Source organism: Leopardus geoffroyi, chromosome A2 (genome assembly GCF_018350155.1).
Source record: "Leopardus geoffroyi isolate Oge1 chromosome A2, O.geoffroyi_Oge1_pat1.0, whole genome shotgun sequence".
Classification (NCBI taxonomy): domain Eukaryota; kingdom Metazoa; phylum Chordata; class Mammalia; order Carnivora; family Felidae; genus Leopardus; species Leopardus geoffroyi.
The window spans coordinates 122746090-122770611 of record NC_059331.1 but is presented as its reverse complement, the minus strand read 5'-3'; the positions used below and the strand labels follow the sequence as shown (position 1 = coordinate 122770611).

General features: G+C 53.0%; 1 protein-coding gene across 7 annotated transcripts in view; it reads right to left on the bottom strand.

The window, feature by feature from the left end:
• The window catches only part of ADCYAP1R1 (ADCYAP receptor type I), a 59280-nt gene that overhangs the window by 24104 nt on the left and 10654 nt on the right, over positions 1 to 24522 (bottom strand). For 6 of the 7 annotated variants that reach the window (XM_045495228.1, XM_045495229.1, XM_045495231.1 and 3 more), the window contains exons 2-9: positions 23502 to 23640; positions 21879 to 21984; positions 7918 to 8025; positions 5321 to 5341; positions 4235 to 4276; positions 1736 to 1845; positions 1032 to 1129; positions 438 to 570 (exon numbers count right to left, since the gene is read on the bottom strand). In XM_045495228.1, the coding sequence (XP_045351184.1) occupies positions 438 to 570; positions 1032 to 1129; positions 1736 to 1845; positions 4235 to 4276; positions 5321 to 5341; positions 7918 to 8025; positions 21879 to 21984; positions 23502 to 23552 (669 nt within the window). In that variant the 5' untranslated portion in view covers positions 23553 to 23640. Of the gene's footprint in view, positions 1 to 437; positions 571 to 1031; positions 1130 to 1735; positions 1846 to 4234; positions 4277 to 5128; positions 5288 to 5320; positions 5342 to 7917; positions 8026 to 21878; positions 21985 to 23501; positions 23641 to 24522 lie in introns of those variants that run through there. The other variant, XM_045495235.1, reaches the window with a different exon arrangement.

Genomic DNA, 24522 nt, shown 5'->3' with positions numbered 1-24522 from the left:
CTGGGATGTTCTTTCCATCTTATTCCATCAAAGCCTGTATTTTCTGCTTACCTCCAAAAGGTATGACAATTGGGGAGGTAGTCTGGAGAAAATCCAAGCCAAGCAGCCCCTTGGCTCTGTCACGGGTTAGTTAAATGCCCAGGGGCCAGGCCAGCCCTCTCTCTGAACCTAGTTTCCTTCTTGGGCAAGTGGGACTTGGCATTTCCACTCTCCCTTCCACATCTGTTCTGCCAAGTACATGTACAGAGAGAGGGAAAGGAAATGACATCATACGGGGATCTCACTGGCTACTAGCAACCTCACGGTCATTCCCGGAATTCCGCATTCACTGGGGACAATGCCTTAACCTGCAGATAAACACCTGGATGACCGGGTGCCGCAGGGAAGGGAGTCCTGGGAGGGCAGGAAGCCTTCCTGCCAGGGCCCGGCTCACTCACGGTGGAGATGAAGCAGTGGTTGCTGTCCTGCTCCGCATAGAGGATCCAGTCTTTGATGAAAACAGAGATGGCCCTCAGCATGAATGACACGAACAGGTTCATGTGGATGAAATTGCGGGTGCAGTGCAGCTTCCTACGCCAGCAAGCCAGGGGAGGAAGAGGCCTTGAAGCAAGGAACCCGTTCCACCCCTCCACTCTGTGGTCTGCTTTGGGCCAACTCCACGGTTTTGTCTCAGGGGGTCCCCACCTTGCCACCTCCTTCCCACCTCTCTAAATCCTCATTCACTGCCAGACTTTGTTGCCTGGCTCCACTATTCCGAGAGGCCAGACTTTCCCCTCCTGTGAGCTCTGTCCATCTAGGATAAAAGTGAGGAACATAGGTCTACCTTGCTGGTGGCCCTGGACACGTCAGCGGCTGTCTCTGGGGTCAAGTTTCCCATCTGTTAGCCTAGGGGTGGAGGAAATGTCCTTGCCCTCTAAGGGACCTCCAGGGCTGATATCCAGGGGCAGGGGTGGGGGGTGGGTGGGACAGAGAAAGGGCTCTGAGCTAGGGTGGGCTGCACTAGCTCAAACACTGCTGGGGGAGGGTCTTACCGGAAACGACACAGGATGACCATGGCAGTGGTGAGGGTGACAAGGGATGTGCTGTAGCCAACTGTGTACAGGGCCTTGACCGACAGGTAGTAATAGTCCTGGAGCAAAGCACAAAACACTCAGCGTTCCACACGGGGCTTGCCCCAATCCCCCAGCCCCCTCAGGCCAGGGCTTTCCCACCTCGGGACCACTACCCAGCTCCTCCTTTCTTTCTTGCCTCCTCCTCTCCCTCTACTACTCTGCCCCTCACCCCATCCCCCATGAGTTTTTTACTCCCCTCTGCAGTGTCTGTATTCTGCTGACATTCAGTAAACGCTGGCTAAATAGAGGGGCACCAACCAATCAGAATAGCCTTAGCCTGGAGAAGTGTCCAGGAGGCCCCCTGCTGAGCCCAGCATCAACCTTTCCGTTGTCGGGCCACAGGAAGGATGAGCACCCTAGAAGAGTAGCCAGAGAGGTAGGGGACATGTGGTGGGGGCTGGAGGAACTCAGACAGCAAACCAGATGCTTCTTGGCCCAGAATAAATGAATAAAAGTCTTGCCCTCTGTGTATCTGCCTTGGGTACACAGCAGGTGCTCGTGGGCTGCCTGGGGACCTGAGCTTCCTGGAGTCCCAATAGGAGCCAAGGCCTTTGCTGGGAACACCCTGCCACGGGCATCCTCGGCTCCACCCCCACCACCTCCAGGTGGGGACAGATACTCACCTGGTCCCCGGTCTCTGATTCATATTCATCGAACCCACAAGCATCCACGTAATGAGGGAACGGCTCCGACCATCCATCCTCAGTGCAGTTCCGGCTCACCACCCTCATGTCTGCAGTAGAACAAAAACTCAGTGAGGCATGGAAATGATTTAAAAGGACCCTGAAATTCTCACTTGAAAATTACTTCTTCAGTGGGAATTTCTGGAAACCCATATGCCCATCCGGGAAGCATGGTGACTGAAGGTTCACAAAATCTTCCACTGTCTGAGGGAAAATAGGGATTGCTGGTGCCCTTAAGCCTTTACACAAAGGACACTGGGGAGGACCAGGCACTGCAGATCTCTTAACAAGCGGTGAGGGGACCGAGCCAGGATGAGTCCAGCCTCCTCCTCTTCTGGAACTGGCAAATGCTCACCCGGGAAAGGCCTGAGCCCCTTGCCTAGGCCCTGCATCAGCACTTGTCAAATTGCAATGGGCAGAAAAGAATGATGTGAGGTCATCATTGCAAACCCCGCTGCGTTCCAACCCCCAGATTCTGGTCCAGTAACCACCTCAGGTGTCTGTGATGTAGGAGCTCCTGTCATACATGGGGAGCTGCGAGACTTCCAGCAGCAATATCCGCACAAAGGGGACACACGGCTTGCTTAATTAACAAGGACCAGACCTCCATTAACCTAGCGCCAGATCTTATTAAGATATGTATTTAAGTTTAAAAAAAAAACAAACAAACTTTTGTCTTCCCAGGTTTAGAGGTCTGTTTTCTGTCACTAATGCGCTTTAATTTTCTTTTGATAGACTTTAAAGGCCATTTTGTAGGACACCAAAGCAGAGGGAGTCATTTCCTGTCTACAGAGTGGAATCTAGATTGGTTTTTGCCCTGCCTGGGGCCTTTTAGCCTTTAATGATTGCTCATTTCATCCTCCCCTCTCCTGACTGTCTGTAAGGATGAACCACAGACACCCCATGGAGGGGAGAAGGCAAGCAGCCCCCTCCACCTCCATCCCTGCACTTGAGTGTGGCCCCAGGCTGTCCCCTGTCCCCAGACTGGCTTTCTGGGAGCTTACCCGGTATATTAGGACACATGGGAATGTTTTTTTCTTTTACAGGATTCAGGGGCCAGAAAATTGTGTACAACAGGTAACATCTATGGAAAAGGGGCCTCCAGAACCCATGTTTCTGGAAGGATCCCCCTGCTGTGGCCAAAGCCACCTCTGGGGAGCTCAGGAAGGAGGAAAGGGCAGAGACCAAGACCAGAAACCCCTCCGCACTTTTCCAACCTCATGTCCTTGCCAGTTGAGTTGGAAGAGCTGGGGCCAATTCTTTTTTACCAAGAGAGTCAGCAACATACTTCCTGGGACTCTGGGAAGCAGCAGAGGGTGGGTGACCCCTTCCATAGAAGACAGCTCTGCCCCGAGTGGGGGATTACTGGTTTCCATTGCTTCTCGAGTTTGGAGTCCTGTGACACAGGATGAGGAGGACGTCTGCCAGGCCCAGGGAAAGAAGGAGTCACTTCTGTCCCACATTTTGATGCCAAATTCTTTCTTCCAGCAAATCCATGTCAGGCTGTTACTGGCTGGCGACCTCCTTCCAAGTCCCACTGAAAGTCTGCATGTCCTGGGGGAATCAGGGCCTTGGCCAAGTCCCTTCTCATTTCTGGACCTCATCTCCTCTCTGCTTTGCCCACATCAGGGTGGTGGGAAGAGGAAAGGGAAGCTGCTTTGAAAAGCAATTTTGTAAAAGTGTCCTAGAGGTAGAAGCCATTTCCTTTCTTTTATTTTCCTTCTTTCTCTGTTTCTTTTTATAAGACAGTGTGGGCACAGAAGCGTATAAACCATTTTGTTCAGAACTATTCCACGAATTTGCCACTCTATTGTTCTGATGGAAATCTCCAGAAGATGGAGTACTCTCCAGAATGTCAAAAACTTGTAGTGGCTGTGCCTACTTCACTAGGCTATTTTGCCCCAGCAATTTCATAGGAGCACAGAATTTTAGGGCAGTAGTTCTCAAAGTGGGCACCCTTCCCAGACCAGCCCATCAAGCAGCAACTGGGAGACTGGCTAGAAATGAACATTCTCAGGCCTCACCCCAGGCCTACTAAATCAGAGACTCTGGGGGTGGCGTCCAGGAATCTGAGTTTTGATAAGCTCACTAGGTGACAGATCACAGTGAAAGTTCGAGAACCACCACCGCACCTTTGCAAGTTCCAAACTATCAGGGGCCATCTGATCTAGGGAATCTGTACTTGGGAGTCCACAATGAGGCTTCGAGAGATCTGCACTCCCGGAAATTATATGCACAATGTTCTATCTGAGCACACGAGTGCAAGTTTCCCTGGAGAAAATCCACAGCTTTTTCAGAGAAGGAGAGCAACCTGTCAAAGATCACACAGCCACAGAAAGGCACTGACTGCCCTGGAATAGGGGCCCCCAAGCTCACGTGTCAGCAGGTGCCCTCCCTCCAGCCAGCCCCTGGTTGGCCCCAGCTTACCCATAACCTCACCTGAGAGATCCAAGGAGTTACTGTCAGGGAAATCGAACTCTCCTGCAAAGCACAAAAGTGGGCATGAGTCAGCACACACAGCCATCCACGTGTGGAGCCATGCATGGTATACTCTCCACCCTGGTAGCCCAAGGCCATGCCTGGTCCAGACGACAGAGGTAGGGTCTTGGCCAAAAGGCCTCAGCACACATGGCAGCCACACACCGCTCTGACACACCATGCCTTCTAGCATCAATCTCATTTGCTTTGTATTTCCGTGATAATAATGATGGCCCATGACTCAGTTCTCCCCACTGGGCAACAGGAAGTGGAAACGGGATATTGTCAGGAAGGTGGGAGGGCCTCTGGACTGGGAGGGGAATGGAAAAGGATGACTGGCCCTTTTCCAGAAAAAGGCAAGGAGCAGCAACATGGGTCCCGGCCTTGGGTCTCTTCTTTGGTCTGCAAGCCTCCATCTCAGCCCCAAACCTATCTCATCCTGGATGAGCCCAGGACTTCATCCTCAGACATTTTTTTTTCTTTCTCCTGACTCTTTATTCTCACCTCCATCCTTTCTTATCAAGAATCCCCTGCTGGCAATGAACCCTCGTTTCCTTTCCACTTCTCAAAGTCCCGCTTTTAACACGTAGCTGACATGCCACCCTCTCCAGGAAGCCTCTCCGGACCTACTCATTATCCCACCTGCATGCTGCATAGCAAGGTCTCCCATGCTCTCAAGCCTGCCCTACATTTCAACTTCACAGCCACCGAGGATGTCAGTATCTACGTGGGCTCACACACACATATTCAGGCCTGTATGTATGCTTGGGCACACAGGTAGGCTCATTTTCCAACCCCTCCATGAGTGTGTCTCATACTCCCAAATCAGCCCGTGAGCACCCAACACCAAGGCACCTGTGCCTTCCATCTGCCTGTGTCCCCCACCTCCCGGATGGCCAAAGGTGGCTGGTGTGGGGAGAACCTGGTCTCTGATAAGCCTCTGCTTCCGCCCCCACCCATTCCCAGCAGTCAGAACTGGGCTCTCGCTGGATGGACAGATGGACAGACAGATGATCAGCAGCCTGTCTTCTCCAAGGTTCCTCTTACCAATGGTTTCCATCTCCCACACTGAAACAGAGAAAGAGAGACAACACAGAGGTGAACAAGGGGGCTAATGGTGAGTCTGCTCTTACTGGGTCCTGTCGATTTCCTCCCTCTCCAGCTCCCTACTCCCAGACTCTGCTGGGGACCCAAGGCCATGAGGACTACAGGCTGGGGTAGGCCAGACATGGGACCCAGTTAAGGAGAAATGAGAGGAGGAGAGAGATCAATGCTCTTGTATCTTCAATAACCTGCAAAGCAACAACTACTACAGCGGACAGATTCAGCCTTGGAAACCGCAAAACAAAAGGAGAAATGCCATTCTCAACTTTCTAAGTATTTAAGGCAAATCTCACTGATCCAGCTTCGTGAACAGAGATGCTAAAAGGCCCTGCCTTAATGAGCCATTAAGAATCAGGTGTAAATAACACATTCATCGTGCAATTGCCAGAGGGAGGGATATAGTGCAAAGGTCTTAAATCTTAAAATCTTAATTTACTGCTGATTCATGTTGCCTTTTTTGTTGTTGAAAAGCAGCAGTCTTGCCATGGTACCTGACTCAAAGTGGATGTGTAAGAAACTTCAAGTAAATGATGAATGAGAGGAATACATGCACGGAAGAAGTGATGAAGGCGGTTTCCATAGGAATGCATCAGAGATGCGGCTGAGTCACCTGCGGTCACCACACCTGATGCCCCGCCATGCACATGGTACCCCGCACCCCAGCGCTTCCTGAGTTTGTCTCCTCTTTCAAATTCATTTCCTGTCCTGCTCTGGGTCACGCCCAGTCCCCCAGTTTTCAGGATGAGACAGCCCAACTGCCACCCTCCCTCTGGGCTGGCAGGTCTGGAGGTGGGAGGTGTGGCTGAAAAGCTCCACAAGGGGAAGTGGGGGGGGGGGGGAGAGGAGGTGGGGCATTGTAGCTAAACCCTGCTTCCGTGGTCTTTGCATGGGGCCTTGCACCCCAACATACTGCCACCTTCTGCAAGCCCCTTCCCCTCTGGGCAGGGTCAGGGGTGTTGTAGAGTAAAAGTCCCAAGAGTAAAAGAAAATATGCCTCTGCCTCTCACAGACAGGGTGGGGGACGGAGGTAGGCAAGACTCCCTAGTGGACTGGAACTTGGAACTCTCCAGTTCTAGAAGGACATTGGCCTAAGCCTTAGGCAGGTGAAACAGGAAGCTGAGGGCCAGGTGGCAAGGTCCTGTGCATGACCACACAAGTGACTCAGATCCCTCTAATCCCTCCATCCTCCTCTAAACAAGGTTCCAACCCAGGGCTCAGCAGTCAGTGGGCCAGTTCTCAGGATATCACCTGCCTAGAGTCCAGCCCTGCTTCTTCTCCCTGCCCCTACTACCTTGGTGCCCTGCTTCCCTTTATGGTCACAAGGAGTAGGGTGAGGACCAAGGTCCGGCTATAGGCCCCTCCCAGAGTCAGTGTGGACTGGCTGGACAGCAGCCTTTCTTAGGAGTCTACAAGGTCCCAGCTGAAAGGTGGGAACTGGCCTGGAAAACCCAGCGGACTCACCCCCAAAGAAGAGATCTGCATGATCCCCTTTTCCTCAGACCCCTGACCTTGGAGATGTAGTCATTAAGGCCTTGTGCCTTTAGGCAGAGCACTGCCCCCTCTCCTCTGCCTCCTGTCCTTACATCTTTTTTTTTTTTTTTTAAGTTTATTTATTTTGAGAGAGACAGAGACAGCGTGAGCAGAGGAGGGGCAGGGAGGGAGGAAAGAGACAGAGAGAGAGAGAGAGAGAGAGAGAGGGAACCCCAAGCAGGCTCCACATTGTCAGTGCAGAGCCCGACATGGGGCTCAAATTCACAAACTGTGAGATCATGACCTGAGCCAAAATCAAGAGTTGGATGCTTAACCGACTGAGCCACCCAGGCACCCCTCCTGTCCCTACGTCTTGAGTCATACAACTCAGCCACTGCCCACCCCTAGGACTCTCAAATTGGTCTGGGGCCCCTGAGTATCTCCATAGCATATCAATGGCCCTCCAAGACCTGAAACACAGACATGTCCCAAACTGAGCTCTTTGTGACAACATACCCAGTATCTAAGTGGGTATGTGAATGTGGACATGGGCGAAGAGTCTTATATCCAGCTGCCTAAGGGTGTCTTGTTGTGTGTCCATATCTGGGTGTCTCTCTGAGCCTCTGAGCATCCCTGCATGAAGTATATTGATAGTAACACAAACTAACATTATTGACCATTAAAATGTGTCAAGGCCTGGACTGAGTGACTACCACATGCATTCCTCCACTGATTCCCCAGTCACTATGCCACATTCCCATTTGACAGCCTAGGGACAGAGGGGTGAGTTGCCTTGCTCCAGGCCCCACTTGGGTAAATGACAGAGCCCACATCTGAAAGTACATTGCCTCATGCATAAGGCACATCTCCACGTCAACCTGGGGGCCCAGTCTGCAGGTGCCTCCATGGCCCCGTGTGGACCAGGGTCTGTGGTTTCACCCTCCCACCAGCATGGGAGCTCTGGAGTGGGGAATATTGGCCTTCGGGGTGTCCCAGGTAGGTGGGGGGCCCAAGTGTGGGGAGCAGACTAGACCAATCGAGGCCTAAAGAGGTCCCAGGGGGAAACTCACCTTGGTCTGGGTTGAAGATTCGGAAGAGTTCAGGGCAGCTGACAAGGACCATCTCACCCACACGGGCAGGCTTCCAACACGTGAGGTTGTCCCACATCCCGGGGCAGCCTGTGCGGAAGAGAGCCGTGGTGAGGGGGGCCCAGCCCCACACATGCACATGCACCACACACACCACACACATGCACACGTGCAGGGGTTCACATGTGCACACATACACCCTTGTGAGCCAGGTCCTTGCAGTGGGAGGGAAGAGTTTCCTGGAGGGAAGGTGAGGCTTACTGTGTGAGGCAGGGCTCAGCCTCATCCCTGAACACCCCTCAAAGAGGAGCTGGGACATTTAGGAGTTCCTGGGGTGGGGAGGGAGCTCTCATCTGACTTTGCATCTCCCACAGCCCCACGGTGCTGGCAGGACTGCAGGGAAGAGAGAAACAGAGCAGCAACAGGACAGGGCGGGATCAGTAAGCATGAGAGGCCGGGGTCTTTACAGCAACCTCCCATCATCCTGCACCAGCTCCCCCCAGTCCTCCAGGCCTCCACTATCACTCTGGGGGCCAGCTTCAGCTCGGCCTCCTTGGTGGGCCTTCCCTGCCCCTAAGGGGAGGGCTGGGAACTGGCTGGCCTGAGGGTGCTGCTCCAGGGCCGCACCTGCCTTCCAGATGGCAAGGCTCTGACACCTGAAGGAGGAGGGCAGAGGCATCCAGGCAGAGGCCTGCATGGCCACGGCCCGGGACTGTGAAGGGACGCAGTGTGGGGGCAGGGGGGACACAGGTCCAGTTCAGGCAAATACTGAGAGCTGGAAAGGGAGGAGGGAGCAAGGACAGGCTGAGGGGTGTCTGGGAATCATCCAGGTTTGGGTCTCACTGGACATGCACTGCTGGGAGCAAGAGAAAGATGACGAACTTGATGACCAGATGTTATTTGGGGGCTCAGCAGACCCTCCTGCCCCTCTGCCCACCACGCATCCTCTCTCTCCTTCCAGCTCCTGCACTCCCTGTGGCCGCTTTCTCACCTCCCTTCATGCCCACCCTTTCCTGACTCTACCTCCCTCTCCACTGAAATGTCTCTGGCCTGGGCCACCAGCTGCCCACAGCCCACCTCATCACCCTGGCAGGGCTTGCCCTGCTGACCCTGTGTGAATGCAGGTGCTGGCGGCCACCCTGGCCCTGGCCTCTCCCCTCTCACCCTGGACAAGACCACTGGTTCATGGACTTAAGGACAGAGCTACACACAGACAACCTCTCCATCCTGAGTCCTGCACTCCCTGAAAGCAGCCTCCCATGGCTGGATATCCCCAGCATAAAGGGTACGGGGCAATCCAAGCCCAGCATGTCCAAGACTCAACTCAGCATCTCCTACTAAAGCCTGATCTCCTGTCTCAGCCCCAGCTAGATACCTAGACTTGATGTCACCTCGGTTGACCCTCTGGCTAACCTAGTCGTCTTCAAACTTTAGCAAGCACCCTTAGCCCGCATAATTAGCTAAATCTCTCTTTGTAAATCTGTAGATCACGCATTCTTTCTTAGAAAAGAACAGAGCCCTTCTGCATGTCACCAACCTGGCCAACCTCCGAGCACCATAATGTTGTCTTTATAGATGGCACCATCGAGTGGGCATGTAATCAAGAAATGTAACAGACCACTGCACTCCCTTAACTGATTAACTGCCCTATACCCATTTAAACAAATCCCTATTGGTGGTGGGGTGGGGGGATTGCCTCGGAGGCTCAGCTGGTTGAGTGTGTGACCTCGGCTCGGGTCATGATCTCACAGTTCCGCGAGTTCGAGCCCCACATCGGGCTCTCTGCTGTCAGTGCAGAGCCCGCCTCAGATCCTCTGTCCCTCTCTCAGCCCATCCCCACTCATTTTCTCTCTCTCAAAAATGAATAACCATTAAAATTAATTAATTAATTTAAAAAATAAAAAAAATCTCTGGGCCAGGCAGAAACCTCAGAGTTGGCCTTTGGACAAGGCTGCCTTCTCTCCAGTGGCCAGCTTCCTGAACAAAGCCTATATTCCTTTCCAATCAAAATTCATCTCTCGAGCATTGGCTTTTTGAGCAGAGGGTAGCTGAAGTTGGGTTTCGGTAACAGACCACCCTTGCTGTGTCTCCTTCTCCTTGTTCCAGGTCTAACTGAACACCATATCCTGTTGGTCTGACTTCCAAATATTTGTGGAATCCATGCCCTATTCTCCATCCCCCTACCCCCACCTAGTTAAGGGGCAACCTACCTTTCACTGGGACCATAGTCTCCTCCACCCCACACAGCTGTGACAGTGATCTTTCCAAAAGGAAGATCCAGTCTGGTCATACAGCCCACCCCACCTCAAGTCCTTAATATGGCTCCCAAGGCCCGGCCCTCCCTTTCCCCTCGCTTTTCCCCTGGCAGGTCACCCAGGGAAGAGGCATGAAGTGAGAAGGGCATGGAGGAGGGAGCCCCAGGGAATCCCACATTTACCAGGTGGGCAGTAGAGGTACATGTGGTGATGTAATTCCTAAGAGGGGACAAAGGTGGAGGAGAGAGGTGGCTGCATGGGGGGGGGGGGGGGTCTGACAGCAGAATACAGTTTCAGGAAGAGACCCACATCCTGCTGAGGGGTCTATAAATAAGGGCTTTGGAGAGGGCTTCTCTACCAGATAAGAGACAGCCAGTGGGTGACCCACAGTGTCCCACCCCACAGAGCTGTTGTGACGACTCAGGAGTTCATACATGTAAAGCTCTTAGAACTCCAGGCTCACTCAATGCATGTTCACCGTTGTTACTGTCATTAATTTCATTATTTCAATTAGGTGTCCCTGAGAATCATTCCCCTGAGACAGGCCCAGGCAGGGAGAAGCAGCAGAGCCCTGCAAGGTGAGGAGAAATGCCAGTGGGGTGCCACCAACAGGTCACAGAGGATGCCTGGGCAGGCACTAGCCGGGACAGGGGGTCTAGGACTGGCCTCATGTGCTCCCAGCCTCTCTGTTGGGGCCCATGACAGACTTATGGGAGGCGTTTGGACAAGACGGCACCCAAAGCTTCCAAGTGCAGAAAACCCAGTCTCTCAGAATTCAGATCTGACTATTTTGGAATTCACACCCAGTCACGTTGGCATATAGTCTCCTGCTCCTGGAATGACCAAGCTTGGGAGCTGGAAGCACCATAGAAAACTCTGAAAGGTAACAAACCAAGAAGACAAGGACACTGGGGCCAGAGGGGAGCAGGGTCCCAGGCCTCACTGGGACCACCGATAATATCCAGTGATCGCCGATTCCTGTCCACCCTTCACAGCAGGACATCCAGCCGGCATGTGGCTGCTTATGACAACATGTCCTTGAAAGAGACCCAACAGCACATCTTTGGCTGCCACAGTCCATGCTGATGGTGGAATGGCTGTGGAGTGTGGCTGTGTCTGGCCCATGCCCTAGAAGCCCCAGCCAACAGATGTTCCCTTAATGTGGAACATTAGGCCCTGGCAATGCCAGCTGCTACTGCCAGCTGACATTCCCAAGGTCTCAGACCACTCTAATTTCTCTTTTTGTTTTGTGTGTGTGTGTTTATTTATTTATTTTCATAGACAGCAAGCATGTGCAGGAGGGGCGGAGAGAGAGAGAGAATTCCAAGCAGGCTCTGCACTGTCAGTGCGAGGAGCCCAATGAAGGGCTCAAACTCACGAACCCGAGAGATCATGACCTCAGCCAAAATCAAGAGTTGAATGCCTAACTGACGGAGCCACCCATGCGCCCCTCAAGCCTTTCAATAGAGGGAGCATAGTCCTTTCAATAGAGGGAGCATAGTCCTGAGGGCTGAAGGGCAGGGAAGGATACAGGGCTCAGGCAGAGGTGCCAGGAGGGGAGAAGGGGACCCCCAGGTTGGAGGCCAGAGGTGTACAGGCATGGTGGGAAATGCATTCTCAGTCCGGGGCTACCCTCCCTGGCCCCATTGCCCCGACAAACATCTACCAAGGGGTATCTGCCAAGGTGTGCGACCCTTCCCCGTGGCCTGCCACACTATCAAAGCCCTCCTCGTGCCTCCTTGGGCTCCCAGCATGGTTCCCCTCCAGGGACTAAGGGTCCTAGGAGCAATTCCTACAGCGTCAGGGCAGATGGAAAGACTAGAACTAAAATCCGTAACTCGATTTTAGTGACAGAGCCAGACACGCTCCACAAACTGGGCCCAATCCCAGTACCTGGACTTAGAAGACTGTAATATCATGATATAATAAGAACTATATGTTTGGTCTTCGTCCCAGGTCCCAGGCAGAGCTCCTAAATCCTTGGAATTTCCTCAAGAGGATGAGACTGTCTTTTGTTATTCATAAGCCCCTTTCAACAACTCCTGAGTTTATGCTAATGAGGTGACTCTTGGCTGCTGTGGCTGGTTGCCAGGGGAACCAACCACGTGATTTCAGCCGCGCCCACCAACCTCAGAGGAGGAGGGGCTAATTACCAATGGCCAAGGGTGTAGTCAATCATACCTACATTACAGAACTTCCATAAAAACCCTAAACAATGGGGTTCCAAGAGTTTCTGGGTTGGTGAACACATCCACATACTAGGAAGGTGGTGCACCCCAAACTGCACAGGGACAGAAGCTCCTGCGCCTGGGATCCTTCTGGACTTTGCTCTGTGAACCCCTTCGTCTGGCTGTTCATTTATATCCTTTACAGTAAACTGGTAAACATGTCTGTGAGCCATTATCACAAATTATTGAACCTGACAAGGGGGTCATGGTAACCCCCAATTTGTAGTCAAGTCAGACAGAAGATTGTGTAACATGGGGACTCATGATTTGCAAAATTGGTGTGTGAAGTGGCAGGGGTGGGGTGGGGGGGGGACAGTCTTGAGACTAAGACCTTTAACCAGAAGGGTCCATGCTAACTCCAGGTAGTTAATATCAGAAGTGAATTAAATTGTAGGGAGACCACCTGGGGCCCACAGAAAACTGGAGAAGGAAAACTCACATATTCAATGTCAGAAATGCTCTGAATAGAGACACAGTTCTCCTTTAGGGGAGAATGTCCCTGACCCCATCGGGAGCTCACAGACCTCTGCCCACTGGGGGCAGGAGGAAACTCCAGTGGCCACATCAAGGCTTCCCAGAATGCCCATGCACACTTCTACAGCTCCCCCTCTCGGCCCGTCCCTGAGGGAGGTGATGTGGGCTCTGATGGGGCCTGCTCTGAATCCCCCCCAGAAACCCTTTCTGGGGAGATGAGGAGGATAGGATCTGGGCTCTGGAAAGAGCCTTGAGTTTCTCTAAGTAAGGACAGCAACTCGTTTTCCTCCCACCCCCACAGAATATATCCAGCTTCTCTATCCCCATCTGTTCGGGATACCGAAACACCTTTTCTCCTTCTCTTCTCCCTCCTCCTTTTACCCTTTTTTTTTTTCTTTGCATTCTCCCCTTACCCTCCCTTTTATTCTCTCGTTTATTCAAGAAACTCTGTGTCTGTTATGAGTCAGACGCTGCAGAGCAATACAGGAGTGAATAAAACAGCCCTAGTCTCTGCCTGCACAGAGCTTATAGTCTGGGGGTCATGACAAACGTTTTGCATTTTATGCTAAATGCTAAGAAGGCTCAGATGATGAATTACCTTCCTATGCTACTGCAACAAAGCAGACTCGGTGACCTAACTGCCCCAATTTCTTACGGTTCCGGAGGTCACAAAGTCCAATATAGGCATCACTGGACTACAATGGAGATGTCTGCAGGGCTGCGTTTCTTCTGGAGGCTCTAGGGTGAGTCCATCTCCTTGTCTTTTCCAGATTCAAGACATTCTTTGCCCTGTGGCCCCTTTCACCATCTTCAAAGCCAGTAGCAAAGCATCCTCAAATCTCTCCTTCTCTGACCCTCCCGCCTCCTTCCTTCCCTTATAAGGACCTTGTGATTATATTGGATCCACCTGAATAATCCAGGTAACTCTCCCCATCTTAAGATCCCTAACTTAATTACACCTGCCAAGTTCCTTTTGCCATGTAAGGTAATACATTCACAGGCTTTGAGGATCACGACGTGGACATCGTTGGTGGGGGCATTGTTTTGCCTCCCACAGATGCGTTTTAAGACAAGGAGTCACATGGTCTGATTCAGCTGCGTGGGAAGGTAATACATTTCAAGAGCAGCAAATCAAACATGGAGACATGTCTGTTAGGATATGGCAGAAGTCCAGGGGATGGCGGAGGGACTTGATGTGGAGCCAGGACGGTGGAGATGGAAAGGCATTCTGTGTAGGTGAGCTAGGAGGCAGAACGGATGGGCTTGGTGACAGACAGGCCAGACACGGCTGGCAAGTGCACTCATGCACATTATGCGGCTGAGTTCTCACCAACAGTATGTGGAGGTGACGAACTGCTCTCAAAGGCTCCCCTCACATAGTCCGCGCCCTTTCTCTCCCTCTCCCTTCTCTGTAGCATCCTTGGAGGCCACACGTTGAGGGTGGCAGTGTCCTGAGATGGAAGGAACCCAGATCTCTGAACGACTGTGCAGAGTCAAGCCCCACCTCCCACCTCTGCCAATCACACCGGCCTATGACGTGTGCAAGCAATCGAGACTGGTGTGCTGAGTCTCTGCAACTTTCAGGGTTTTTTTTCGGTTGGTTGGTTTTTGGTTTTTGTTACTGCAGCAAGAAGTCTAGGCTACCTTGACTAATGCGGTGAAAGAGAAGGAGGTACCAAGGATGCTACCTGGATTTCTGGCTTGAGGGTCTGCGTGGCTAGAGAGGTTCGCCATTCCCCACAGGGGAGAGAACCGGGTGAGAAGCAAACAGTGGAGGGTATTGGGCTGCGGCTCAGGAGTCTCGTTTGGAGCGCGTTCAGTTTGAGGTGGTGCCAAGAGCCAAGTGGAGGTAGATTTCAAATAGGCGGTTAGATAAAAGTCCAGAGTGCAGAGGCGAAGTCGGAACTGGAAGCAGGGAACAGGGAGCGGTTGGCACAGGGGTGCGTGGTAGGGCCACGGACCTGGATGACAGGTCCCGTGAGGCGGTGTGCATTAGAGAAGAAAAGGGAAGACAATAGGGCCTGGCCTCAACAGAAGAAGGCATGCCAGCATTCAGAGGAGGGGCTGGCAAAGAAGACGGAGGAGGGGTGGCCAGAAACATAGGGAAAACCAGACGTTAGTGACACAGCAGCCAGGAAAGCAGGCTCCAAGGAGGACACAGTCAAGTACATCATACACTGCTTCCCTCCCCTCCTCCCCCCTGCAGAAGAGGTCAAAAATCAGAATGGCTCCTATCCCCTGCGAGAGTTCTTTGCTTTGACGCCCCCAAGCCTCCCGCTTCACCTTTCCTCTGGTTCCCCAATTCTACGACGTCCACCTGTGCCCTCCTGGCTCAGTCTGCCCGCCCCCACCCCCCACCCCAACTCAAAGTCTCTATGGCACCAGGTCAGAGGAATTCAGACACCTCAAGTTTCCTGCTCCAGGGGATAGCCCTGTGCACTCTTGGGGAGCTGCTCCCACTAAGACACTGCACAAAGCAGCCAACGAGAGGAAGTGCCTTGCAACAGCAGGAGGGGAAAAGACCACTTGGGCACACTGAACAGAGAGAGAACACAGGGCCATTAGCCTCAACTGGAACAAAATAAGGAGCTAATCGCAGGTTGTCATGGTGATGATTTCGTCCAGTTCCCCACAGTGCTCAAAACCCATGAGACCAGGGGCACCAAAGGGACTCAGACAAAGACGCCGTCCTCCCTTTGAGGATGCTTGGGTATTGTTAGAACAAGCCCCTCATTTTAGCACACAATTCAAGAGTAAAAAATGATTCAATTTACTGCAATTTACTTTACAGCCAATATTTCTGATCCGTAAAATGGGGACCAGCTGTGATCTCAGTGCAAGGGGCATCGGGGGTTGGGGACTGAAGATGCAGCCCTCCCCTCTGGAAGTCAGTGGTTCTCGAAGTGGGGACCCCAGACCAGGAACACCATAGAGAACTTGCCAGAAATACAGATGTTCAGGCCCCACCCAGCCCCACTGAGTCAGAAATTCTGGGGCTGGGTCCAGTAATTCTGTGTTTTAACAGCCTTCCAGGAAGTTCTGATGCAGGCTCAAGTGTGAGAACTACAAGACTAAAGAAAAACCAGTTTGGACAGAAACGGAACCCTTTGTCAGACAGAGGCAGTAAATTCCTCCGGGTGAGGGTCCCTGTAGACCCCACTTCTCATGCTGGGGGCCCGTTCAGTCTCAGAGCAGCAGGGAGGTGCAGTCAAGAAGCTGATCTTGCTCCTGGGGTGAGGAGCCTGGGCCCAGCCCTGAAGTGGCCCCCCTTCCTCGGGGCCTCTCCTCTTCTGGTGAGAGTGGAGGTGGGGGCTGGGACGCAACACTTTGCACCCAGGACAGGCCTCAGGGACTGGATCAGAATAGCAACAAGCAGGCTTTCTCATCTTCCCTCCAAGCCTCCTCCCTCCTGCCCCAGCCGTGGCCACCGTAGGCCTCTTCCATCTTTTTCAGAGTAGGGGGGACCCTCAAGGAGGACCACACCCAAAAAGCCCACGGAAATGCAGAGAGGGCCTCCAGGCTGTGGAAGCCCACAGCCCTGTAAAGGGGAGGTGCTGGCTGGACTCACCCTGCATGGGCAGGCCACTTGGGCTGAGCAAGGAGAACAAAGCCACCAACCCAGCAGGCTGCGCCTGTGACCTGTGTGGGTCCTGGGGACTGTCAAGAGTGGAGACACCGTTCCCACGCACAGGAGTCCTTTCTCCTTCTCTCTGGGCACAAGAGCACTGCGGCACAAAGGGCACCCCCCGGCTAGAAGGGCAGACCTGGGTCCTGTCCCAGAGCTGGCTCCAGCCTTCTGTGTGACTCAGCCAGTGACTGCCACCTCCAGCCTCAACCTCTCCCTGGGTCACGTGACAGAGCTGGACTCAGTGCTGTCTCAAGCCCCATTGAGCTTTCAGGGCTTAGGATGAGGTACAAAACCATTAAATATAGCTCCTCAATAACAGCCTCAATAAACATCTTTAAAACACACCAAGGACGCTGTGAACAAAACCACGTAGTGGTCCGTGGCCTGACCTGTATTTTCTACCCTCTTCAGCTGTCCGCTGAGCTCCGGTACCTTTCCCCACTACCCCAATCCCATCCCTACATCTCTCTGTCCCTTGGCTTCTACTCCGAAGGCCACTCTGTGCATTACCATGTCCTCTTTGGGGTGTCCCAGGGACAGACAAGGATTTGACCAGAAACAGCTGCCTTCGTGGGAGCTGCCCACAGCCCCAACCACACACGTACGGTAGCATGGAACAACCTCACCTCCAGCAGACCAGTGTCCTCCTTCCAATGCACTCACCTCACTGGATTTACAAGATGATGGGGAAACCTATGAAATACATATAAATATATTTCTAAAACAGGTCAGTGCATTACTGTGAGTTCACAACTCACAGCTACTGGAACAAGCCGACAGATCTTCTTTTTCCATTTGCAAGTGCATCGTGTGCTTAGGGACAGAAGGGGCAAGGGAGGGGCAAAGAAGGGGTGCAGCGAGAGGGCTGGCCTCTCTCAGTTCACTCAAGCACGGACTGGCAACCCCATGCCAACTGCCAATTCTCCATTACATCTGACTCTTGGCTAAGAATGAGCTCCCAGCCTGGCTTGCTTGTGCTCTGGGACCTGTTCCCTCATCCAAGACGACGTGGGCACCCCGTGGATGCTATCCTCTGCCCACACCAATGGTTCTCAAACTTAGATATCCTGTAGAATCATCTGAAGGCTTTTAACACATACTTTTAATAACCTCCCTCCCCCGCCCTGCCCCCAAATGCTGATCACATGGGCCCGGGAAGGGCCTGGATAGCAGCATCTTTAAGTGCCCCCGGGGTTTCTAACGCACTGCACACAGCACAGAGACGAACTGCTGCCTGTATTTCACAAGCAGGCTGAATCGGAAGGTCCAGCAGCCTGGCTCGGCTGCACAACAACAAGGATGCCGCAAGGACCTGAGGCTCAAATGGAACACGCTGGGGAAATGAAGGGGCTAGCAAACTCTCCCCTGTCTGCTGACAGCAAGACCGGTGCTCTCCCAGAACTTCGACACTAGAAAGATGCCCAGAGGCCACATGCTCTGAAGCCCCCTGAGGAGGGGTTCTTCCAACCTCAGCTTGTAGGGGAAAACCCCTGCTGACCACGGGCCTGCAGTGAACCGGGCTGGACACTCCTGGGTCTCTCCTTCCACGGCACTGGCGCTGGGGCCTGGGCAACCCGGCCAAGCGGGTCACTGGAAGCTGAGGCCTCATGCTATCCTGGCCCCCTAGAAACACAAATGCCCTTTAGCCTTTTTGTAGCCAAGGGAAGTACAGGCCTCTGGGGGCACGTTGAAGGCCCTCCTCACCTACCTCTCTCTCCAGCCTCATCGCAACTTCCTCTTGCCAAGTGATATTTCACTGCACAAGGCAGGAGGGTGTGGTTCCGCACCTCTTCTGAGCCACAGAACAATGTAGAGGTTAAGAGCAAGGACTCCAGAACTACCAAAGGCACACGCCGGCCCCTCCTTCCCTGGCTGCGGGACTTACCAGGTAACGGGCTAACAAGCTCACTTCTGTGAGTCTGTGGAGCCTCAGCTGTAAAATGGGAGGGAAAACTCTGCCCAGCCCATGGGTGGCTGAGGTTACGTGAGCTACACCATGCAACGATGTGCGCGGGAAGATTCAGAAGCTGCCCCTGGTATTTAAGTGCCAGCTGTTACGGTCCCCACCCACCCTACTCACTGTTCCCTTCCTACCTTTATCGGGTCATCCCCCACCTGGAGGTCTCTCTCCCCTTCCCATGCTTCTCCATCGGCCTTCTGCAGCCTGGATCTGGTTCCCAGCCCCTCCTCTGGTCTTCGAGAAAACCTTTCCAGATTGTTCCAAAATGCACTGCCCTGTTTCCTGCAGAGACTTCCACACTTCCCCAGAACTCAGATCTAGCAGAAGATGGGAGGGACACCCTAGAGGCAGTCCACACTGTAAGATGACAACTCTAAGTAACTATAACATACATCTCTGCCGAGTACTCAGCAAATGTCACATGTCACCCTTAGCACTTTCCACGATTGGCACTAAATGCAATAATCTTATTTGATAGGTATTATTTTCTCCTCCATTTTGCAGACCGAAAAATGAAGGTGTTAAGTGCCCTTCACAAGGTCACTTGGCTGGTGATGGGGGCTAAGGCCTCAGGGTATCCTATCCTTCTTCCGAGGCAGTGTATCCCAGTGGTTGAGGGCACAGAATGCCTGGATACAAGTTTCACTTCTGCATCTTATTGAACTGTCTCTAAGCAAGGTATAAAACCTCCTTGTGCCTCAGTTTTCTCATCTATAAAATAGGGGTAATAATAGGCCCTACCTCCTCAGCTGCTGCAGAGGGAGAAGAAAAGCACTAGCACAGTGACCAACACAGGGTAAGTCTATATAAGTATTGACTATTAACATGATCCATCCCACTCCCACGTTTTAATAGAGAATGTTCTAAGCCACAGAGAAAGAAAGGGCCACAGAGATGGTGGTCCAGCTGGGCCCTCAGCCTCCTTTTCTTTTCCACCTGTTGGCTGCCTTTTGACTTTGCTTAATAAGGTTTCAGCTTATCATGTGAGTTGAAAGAATGAGTGAGTGAATGAGTGGGTGAATGAAATAAACGAGAGTGACTGAGAGTGAACAAGTGAGTGAATGAGTGAATGAATGAGTGAGTGAATGAGTGAATGAATGAGTGAATGAATGAGTGAACAAATAAGTGAATGAATGAGTGAGTAAGCAAATAAGTGAGCAAATGAGTAACTGCCTGAATAAGAGAATGGGTGAGTGAATGAATGAGTGAGTGAATGAATGAATGAATGAATAAACAAATGAATGAGCAAGTGAAGGAATGAATGAATGAGTCAATGAATGAGTGTGTGGGTGGATGAGTGAATTTCTTCCACAGACATGGGGTCCCTCACCCAAGTCCAGTTTTGAGGGTGACCTGTGGTGGGTCCTGACTCACAGGGCCCCTAGGACTCTCAGCCAGACCCTCTCTGTAGCCCACCCCCAGCCACCCCCTCTCTGTAGCCCACCCCTACAATTCAGGGTTCCAGATACAGGAAGTTACCAATTCCCCTCCCCCTCCTCTTGCTGCTGGGGTCCCCTCAGCCTAGAATGTTCTTGCCACTCATCCATCCCTGGGCTTTCACCTGCCATCACCTGTCTGCTCCTCCCTAAGCCTAGCTTACGGGTTTCAACCTCAGGAATCACCTGAGGAGCCTTTAAAAATCATGACTATAATGAGCTGTGGTTCTGATTTAATTGGTTTGGATTGTGGCTTGGGTACATTTTTCTAAAAGCTCCTGGTGATTCTGATGTGCAGCAAGGTTTGAGAACCAAGAATCTGGTTTAAATACCCCCTTTTCCATAAATCCTTCCCTATCTTCCCCAGAGAACTCCTTTCCCCCTCTTCTGAGCATCACTGTGTGGGGGACAGCGAGACCCCCTCCCCCCACTCCCCCTGGGGAGGGAGTCCATCACTACATCTGTCTCACGCATGCTTCTTCAAGAACACCCCTGTGGGCAGGCCTTCATGTCCTTTCCTAACCCAGAGCTCCCCAAATTGCTGTACAATTAACCTGCACCCCACCCCACCTCCACCTCTACTCTTCCCTCCTGGATGCTTCTCATTGTTCAACCCCAAGTGTATCTGAGACCTGCCCTGGGCTGGGAAGCAGGGCACCTCAGCCTGATACCCACTCCCACCCCTGTGTGGTCTAAAGAGTCCCTGCCCCCAGGGCTCCCCGCCTCCCATCTCCTGGACTAAAGGCTTGGACCAGATATTCATTTGGTTTACTGCAACTGTTGTGCCCATCTGGGCCCCCTGCTTCAGCCTCCCTGGATGGCGGGGCCTAGAATCCACTTTCGGCCTTGGTTAGGGCTAAGCCAGAGCCCGGCCCGGAGGGAAAGGCCAGCATGGCCAGGAGCAGCTTCATTACCAGTTAATGTTCACTGACTGTACAGGGAGCTCAGCCCAGAGGGACCGTTACATTTAACTGGGCTGCCGATTAATCAAGTATTTAAACAGATGGTGCTCAGAAGAGCTCCTCATAAATGGGGAGGATCCAGAGGGAAAAGTGGAGCCCTCTAGTCTGGGCAGAGAGCCCAGCCTCCAGCAAGTGAGGTGCAAGTGAGGCCGGCAAGACCTCCAGGGATGCCCCCACCCCCAAATCCCCAAGCTCCCACACAGACCCTCTTCCTGGCCCCACTGGGACTCAGGAAGCTGAGGGTGCCTCGGCCCCATGGGCCTCAGTGTCCCATCTGCAATGGGGAGTCGGGAAGGGAGGGTTACACAGACCCCTGGTTCTCAGCCAGGGGTCATGCCACGCCCTCAGGACACTTGGAAAAGGTGGAAGGGATTTTGGGTTGTCACTGGCATCTAACGGAGAGAGCTCTGGCTGCTAAGCATCCCGCAGCGCACAGCCCCATCCAGCACCAGAAAGCAGTACCCAACCCCCCCACCCCCGCCCCGCCACAATGCTAACGGCAGCCCCAGGAGAAGGACTGCAGCCAGGAGTGGGGTTCCTCCTGCAGCCTTGTTCTCTGGCTTCTGATGGAGTGAGCAGAGGAAGAGGGAAATGACCCCACATTGCCTGCCCTGGGCTGCCCAGGTGCTCTCTGGCTCGGCCACTGGCAACAGCTGTGTCCCTGCTGCCACCAGGCCCGGGCTGCTTGCTAATGAGCTCTCTAACGGCAGCTTCCCAGCTCAGACACCAGCCCCCATGGGAAAGAAGTGGCCACAGCCAGCCACCCAGAACAGCCTCCTCCAGAATGAGACATCCAGGGCAGGCTGTCCCCGAGGAGGGAAACCTGAGGGTCCTGCCCAGAGCAGATCCAGGACTCCTCGCCCCGAAGGGTTTTCAGAAGGACCCAGGTACCTGAACCTTCCACAATTCTCTACAAAATGGCCAGAGGCTGGGACGCCAGTTTCCAAAGGTTGGGCTGGATACGCTGGGGACGCCAGGCCTTCCTCACCACCCTACTCACCTGGGAAGGAGTCATTCAAGCCCATCAGGTCGTTCACCCTCTGGATCTTCTCCAGGCACATGGCTTGCTCCTTCTTGAAGATGCAGTCAGAGTGCATGGCAGTGACCTGTGAGGGACACATGGGATGGACGGTAGGAGCGAGCCGGGAGGTTCATGTACGAGCCCTGTTACCTAAGCCCCAGGGGCAGTGTGTGAGGGATGGGGAGCAGAAGCAGGAATAGTGCCAGAGAGATTTCCAGGCCAGCAGGGGCCCCGGACTCCACTTTACCACAGATTCCTTGAGGCTCTTCTTCACCAATTCAATGTGTGGCCTTCAGTGGACTCCACCCCACCCTGGGTCTCAGTTTCCACGTGTTATAATAATATTAGCAAACACATATATAACACTATATTATGCACATGTGTTATTCTGTCATATGCATGTACACCTCAAGAACACTACAGAGTAGGTACTATTTTCATCATTCTCCATTTGACAGATGTGAATCTAAGCACAGAGACATTAAGTAACTTTTTCGAAGTCACACAGCTTAGTAGACCATACAGCAAGGATCTGAACCTAGAGCAGTCTGGCTCCAGAGACCATGAGGCTATTGGTGTACCTTAGGGAAGCAAGTAGGGGGTGGGACACAGAAGGGGCTTAGAAAGCTCATCCTCTCTCTCCTCTGGGGACTCAGAAAGGAGGTGCACTCCCGGGGGTGGCAGGCAAGGGAGCAGTGGTTGCATTCAGCGGGACCTACTAGCTGCTCTCATTTAGTCCTGCCCACATTTTACAAAAGCAGAAACCAAGACTCAGAATATTAAAAAGTTCCTGCCCAAGGTCACACAGCCAGCTAGCGGCAGGTACTACATTTAAGCATAGGACCAAGTAACTTCAAAGCCCATGCATTACTATCATGACAGCTGTGTTCTAATGCTATCACTTTAACTTAAAACTCTGGGGCAGGGATGGTTCTTCAAAGGGATGTCTGCAAATACGGAGGCAGGCACAAGACATGTTGAGGGATCCAGTCTAGTCTTGACTATTCACAGATGTGCAGGCTTCCAGGGAGAGGGGCAAGCTTCTCCGTGGTCACGCAGTAAGGCAGGAAAGAGGCAGGACTGGCATCCAGGGCTCCGAAAACAGCGCATCCACTGCTGGTCTAAATTCCCAGGTTGAGAGGCAGAAGCCAATGCCTAGGAACCCTCCTCCCTGACCCTTCCCGTGTTCAGGAAGAGGCATGAGCAAAGAGCAGGCTTCTGAGCTCTAACCTAGCAGAGACTCATGGGCTGGGGACTGGGATCAAAATACTTTCTGCCGCTGTGACTAGGGTCCCTGCATACAGTCAAGCAGGTTGTATACTGCACAACTCTAAAGGTTGCCACACATGTCATCAACATAATAGATTTATAAATTCTGTCACAATTTCTGGCCAAATGAGTACAGGGTCTTGAGGAAGGGGCACCCTTTGTAATTCACACAAAGGCACTGAATGGCCCAGTGGGGGTTCAGGCAGAGATACCAGCCAGGTGAACTGAGCTTGGCTAAGGGCATACAAAATATTCAGCTTCTTCTCTGGGATGAGGGTTCAGATGAGCCTGGGGCTCCAAATGATCACAGAGGGGAGGGTCCTGGGCTCTTACCACAGGCAGCAGGAGGAAGGCAGCCAGAGAGGCCTGCAAGATGCTGGCCATGACGCTTCTCAATCCGGAAGGAGGCTCAGGCCAGCACTGCTCACCTCCCACTCAGAGCAGCGCTGGGCAGCCCCAAGGTGTCTACAGGCTAGAGAGAAAGGAAGGCATGAGTCCCGTGGGTCCAGTGGCAGAGGAGGGGCAGGGACAGCCCTTCTTCTTGACACCCCCCCTTACCTGTAGCAAGGCTCTCAGTCTCCAAGGGTAACCCACCCCCCGCCTTTGTCCATGCATTCTTTATTCTTCTATCAAACAAACACCTGCTGGGCTCCTACTCAGTGCTAGGCTCTGGGGATGCAGTGGGAACATACCGGCTCAGGCCCCCATCAGACTACCAGAATGGTCTGGATGGCTTTCCCCTCTGCAGGGGACGACTGTCTCCCCCTATCTCCCTCCACTGAGACAGAGTTTTAGCTGGCACATGTGTGCCCACCCAGCAGGGACATTTCTTGGTCCCTCTTGCTCTCAGGTGCAGGCATGCGGTGAAGCTCCCACCTACGGAATACAGCTGGCAGGGCCACGTGTGACCTCTGTACCACCTGTCCATAATGCAGCACGAGCTCTCTGCTTCTGTGCCTTCGCCCTTTCCCAGTGCTGGACCCTACAAGCCTGGAAGGCCTACCTAGCGCTGGACTGCTACGTGAGAAAGAACTTCTCGCCACAGAGGGTCACTGTGTTCCAGGTGCCGAGCCTGGCCCGCTAGCAAACAGAACCTCCTTTCACCCTGCCTCAGCCCACCTGACCTCCAGGATAAAGCCTCTGCCACCGCGACATACAAAACCAAGTGAGTGCTGAAAAGCATGCTCCAAGGGCGGGGGGGGGGGGGGGGGGGGGGGGCGGGTGCTCTAGAGGACTGGGGCTGCTGGTGGGCACCAGACAGGGTACAGGGAGTCGAGTACGGAGGGCATGGGAGCCCTGGCACATTCCCAGGGGAAGAGCCTGGTCTGCTTCTCAAATCAATCGTAAACGCATA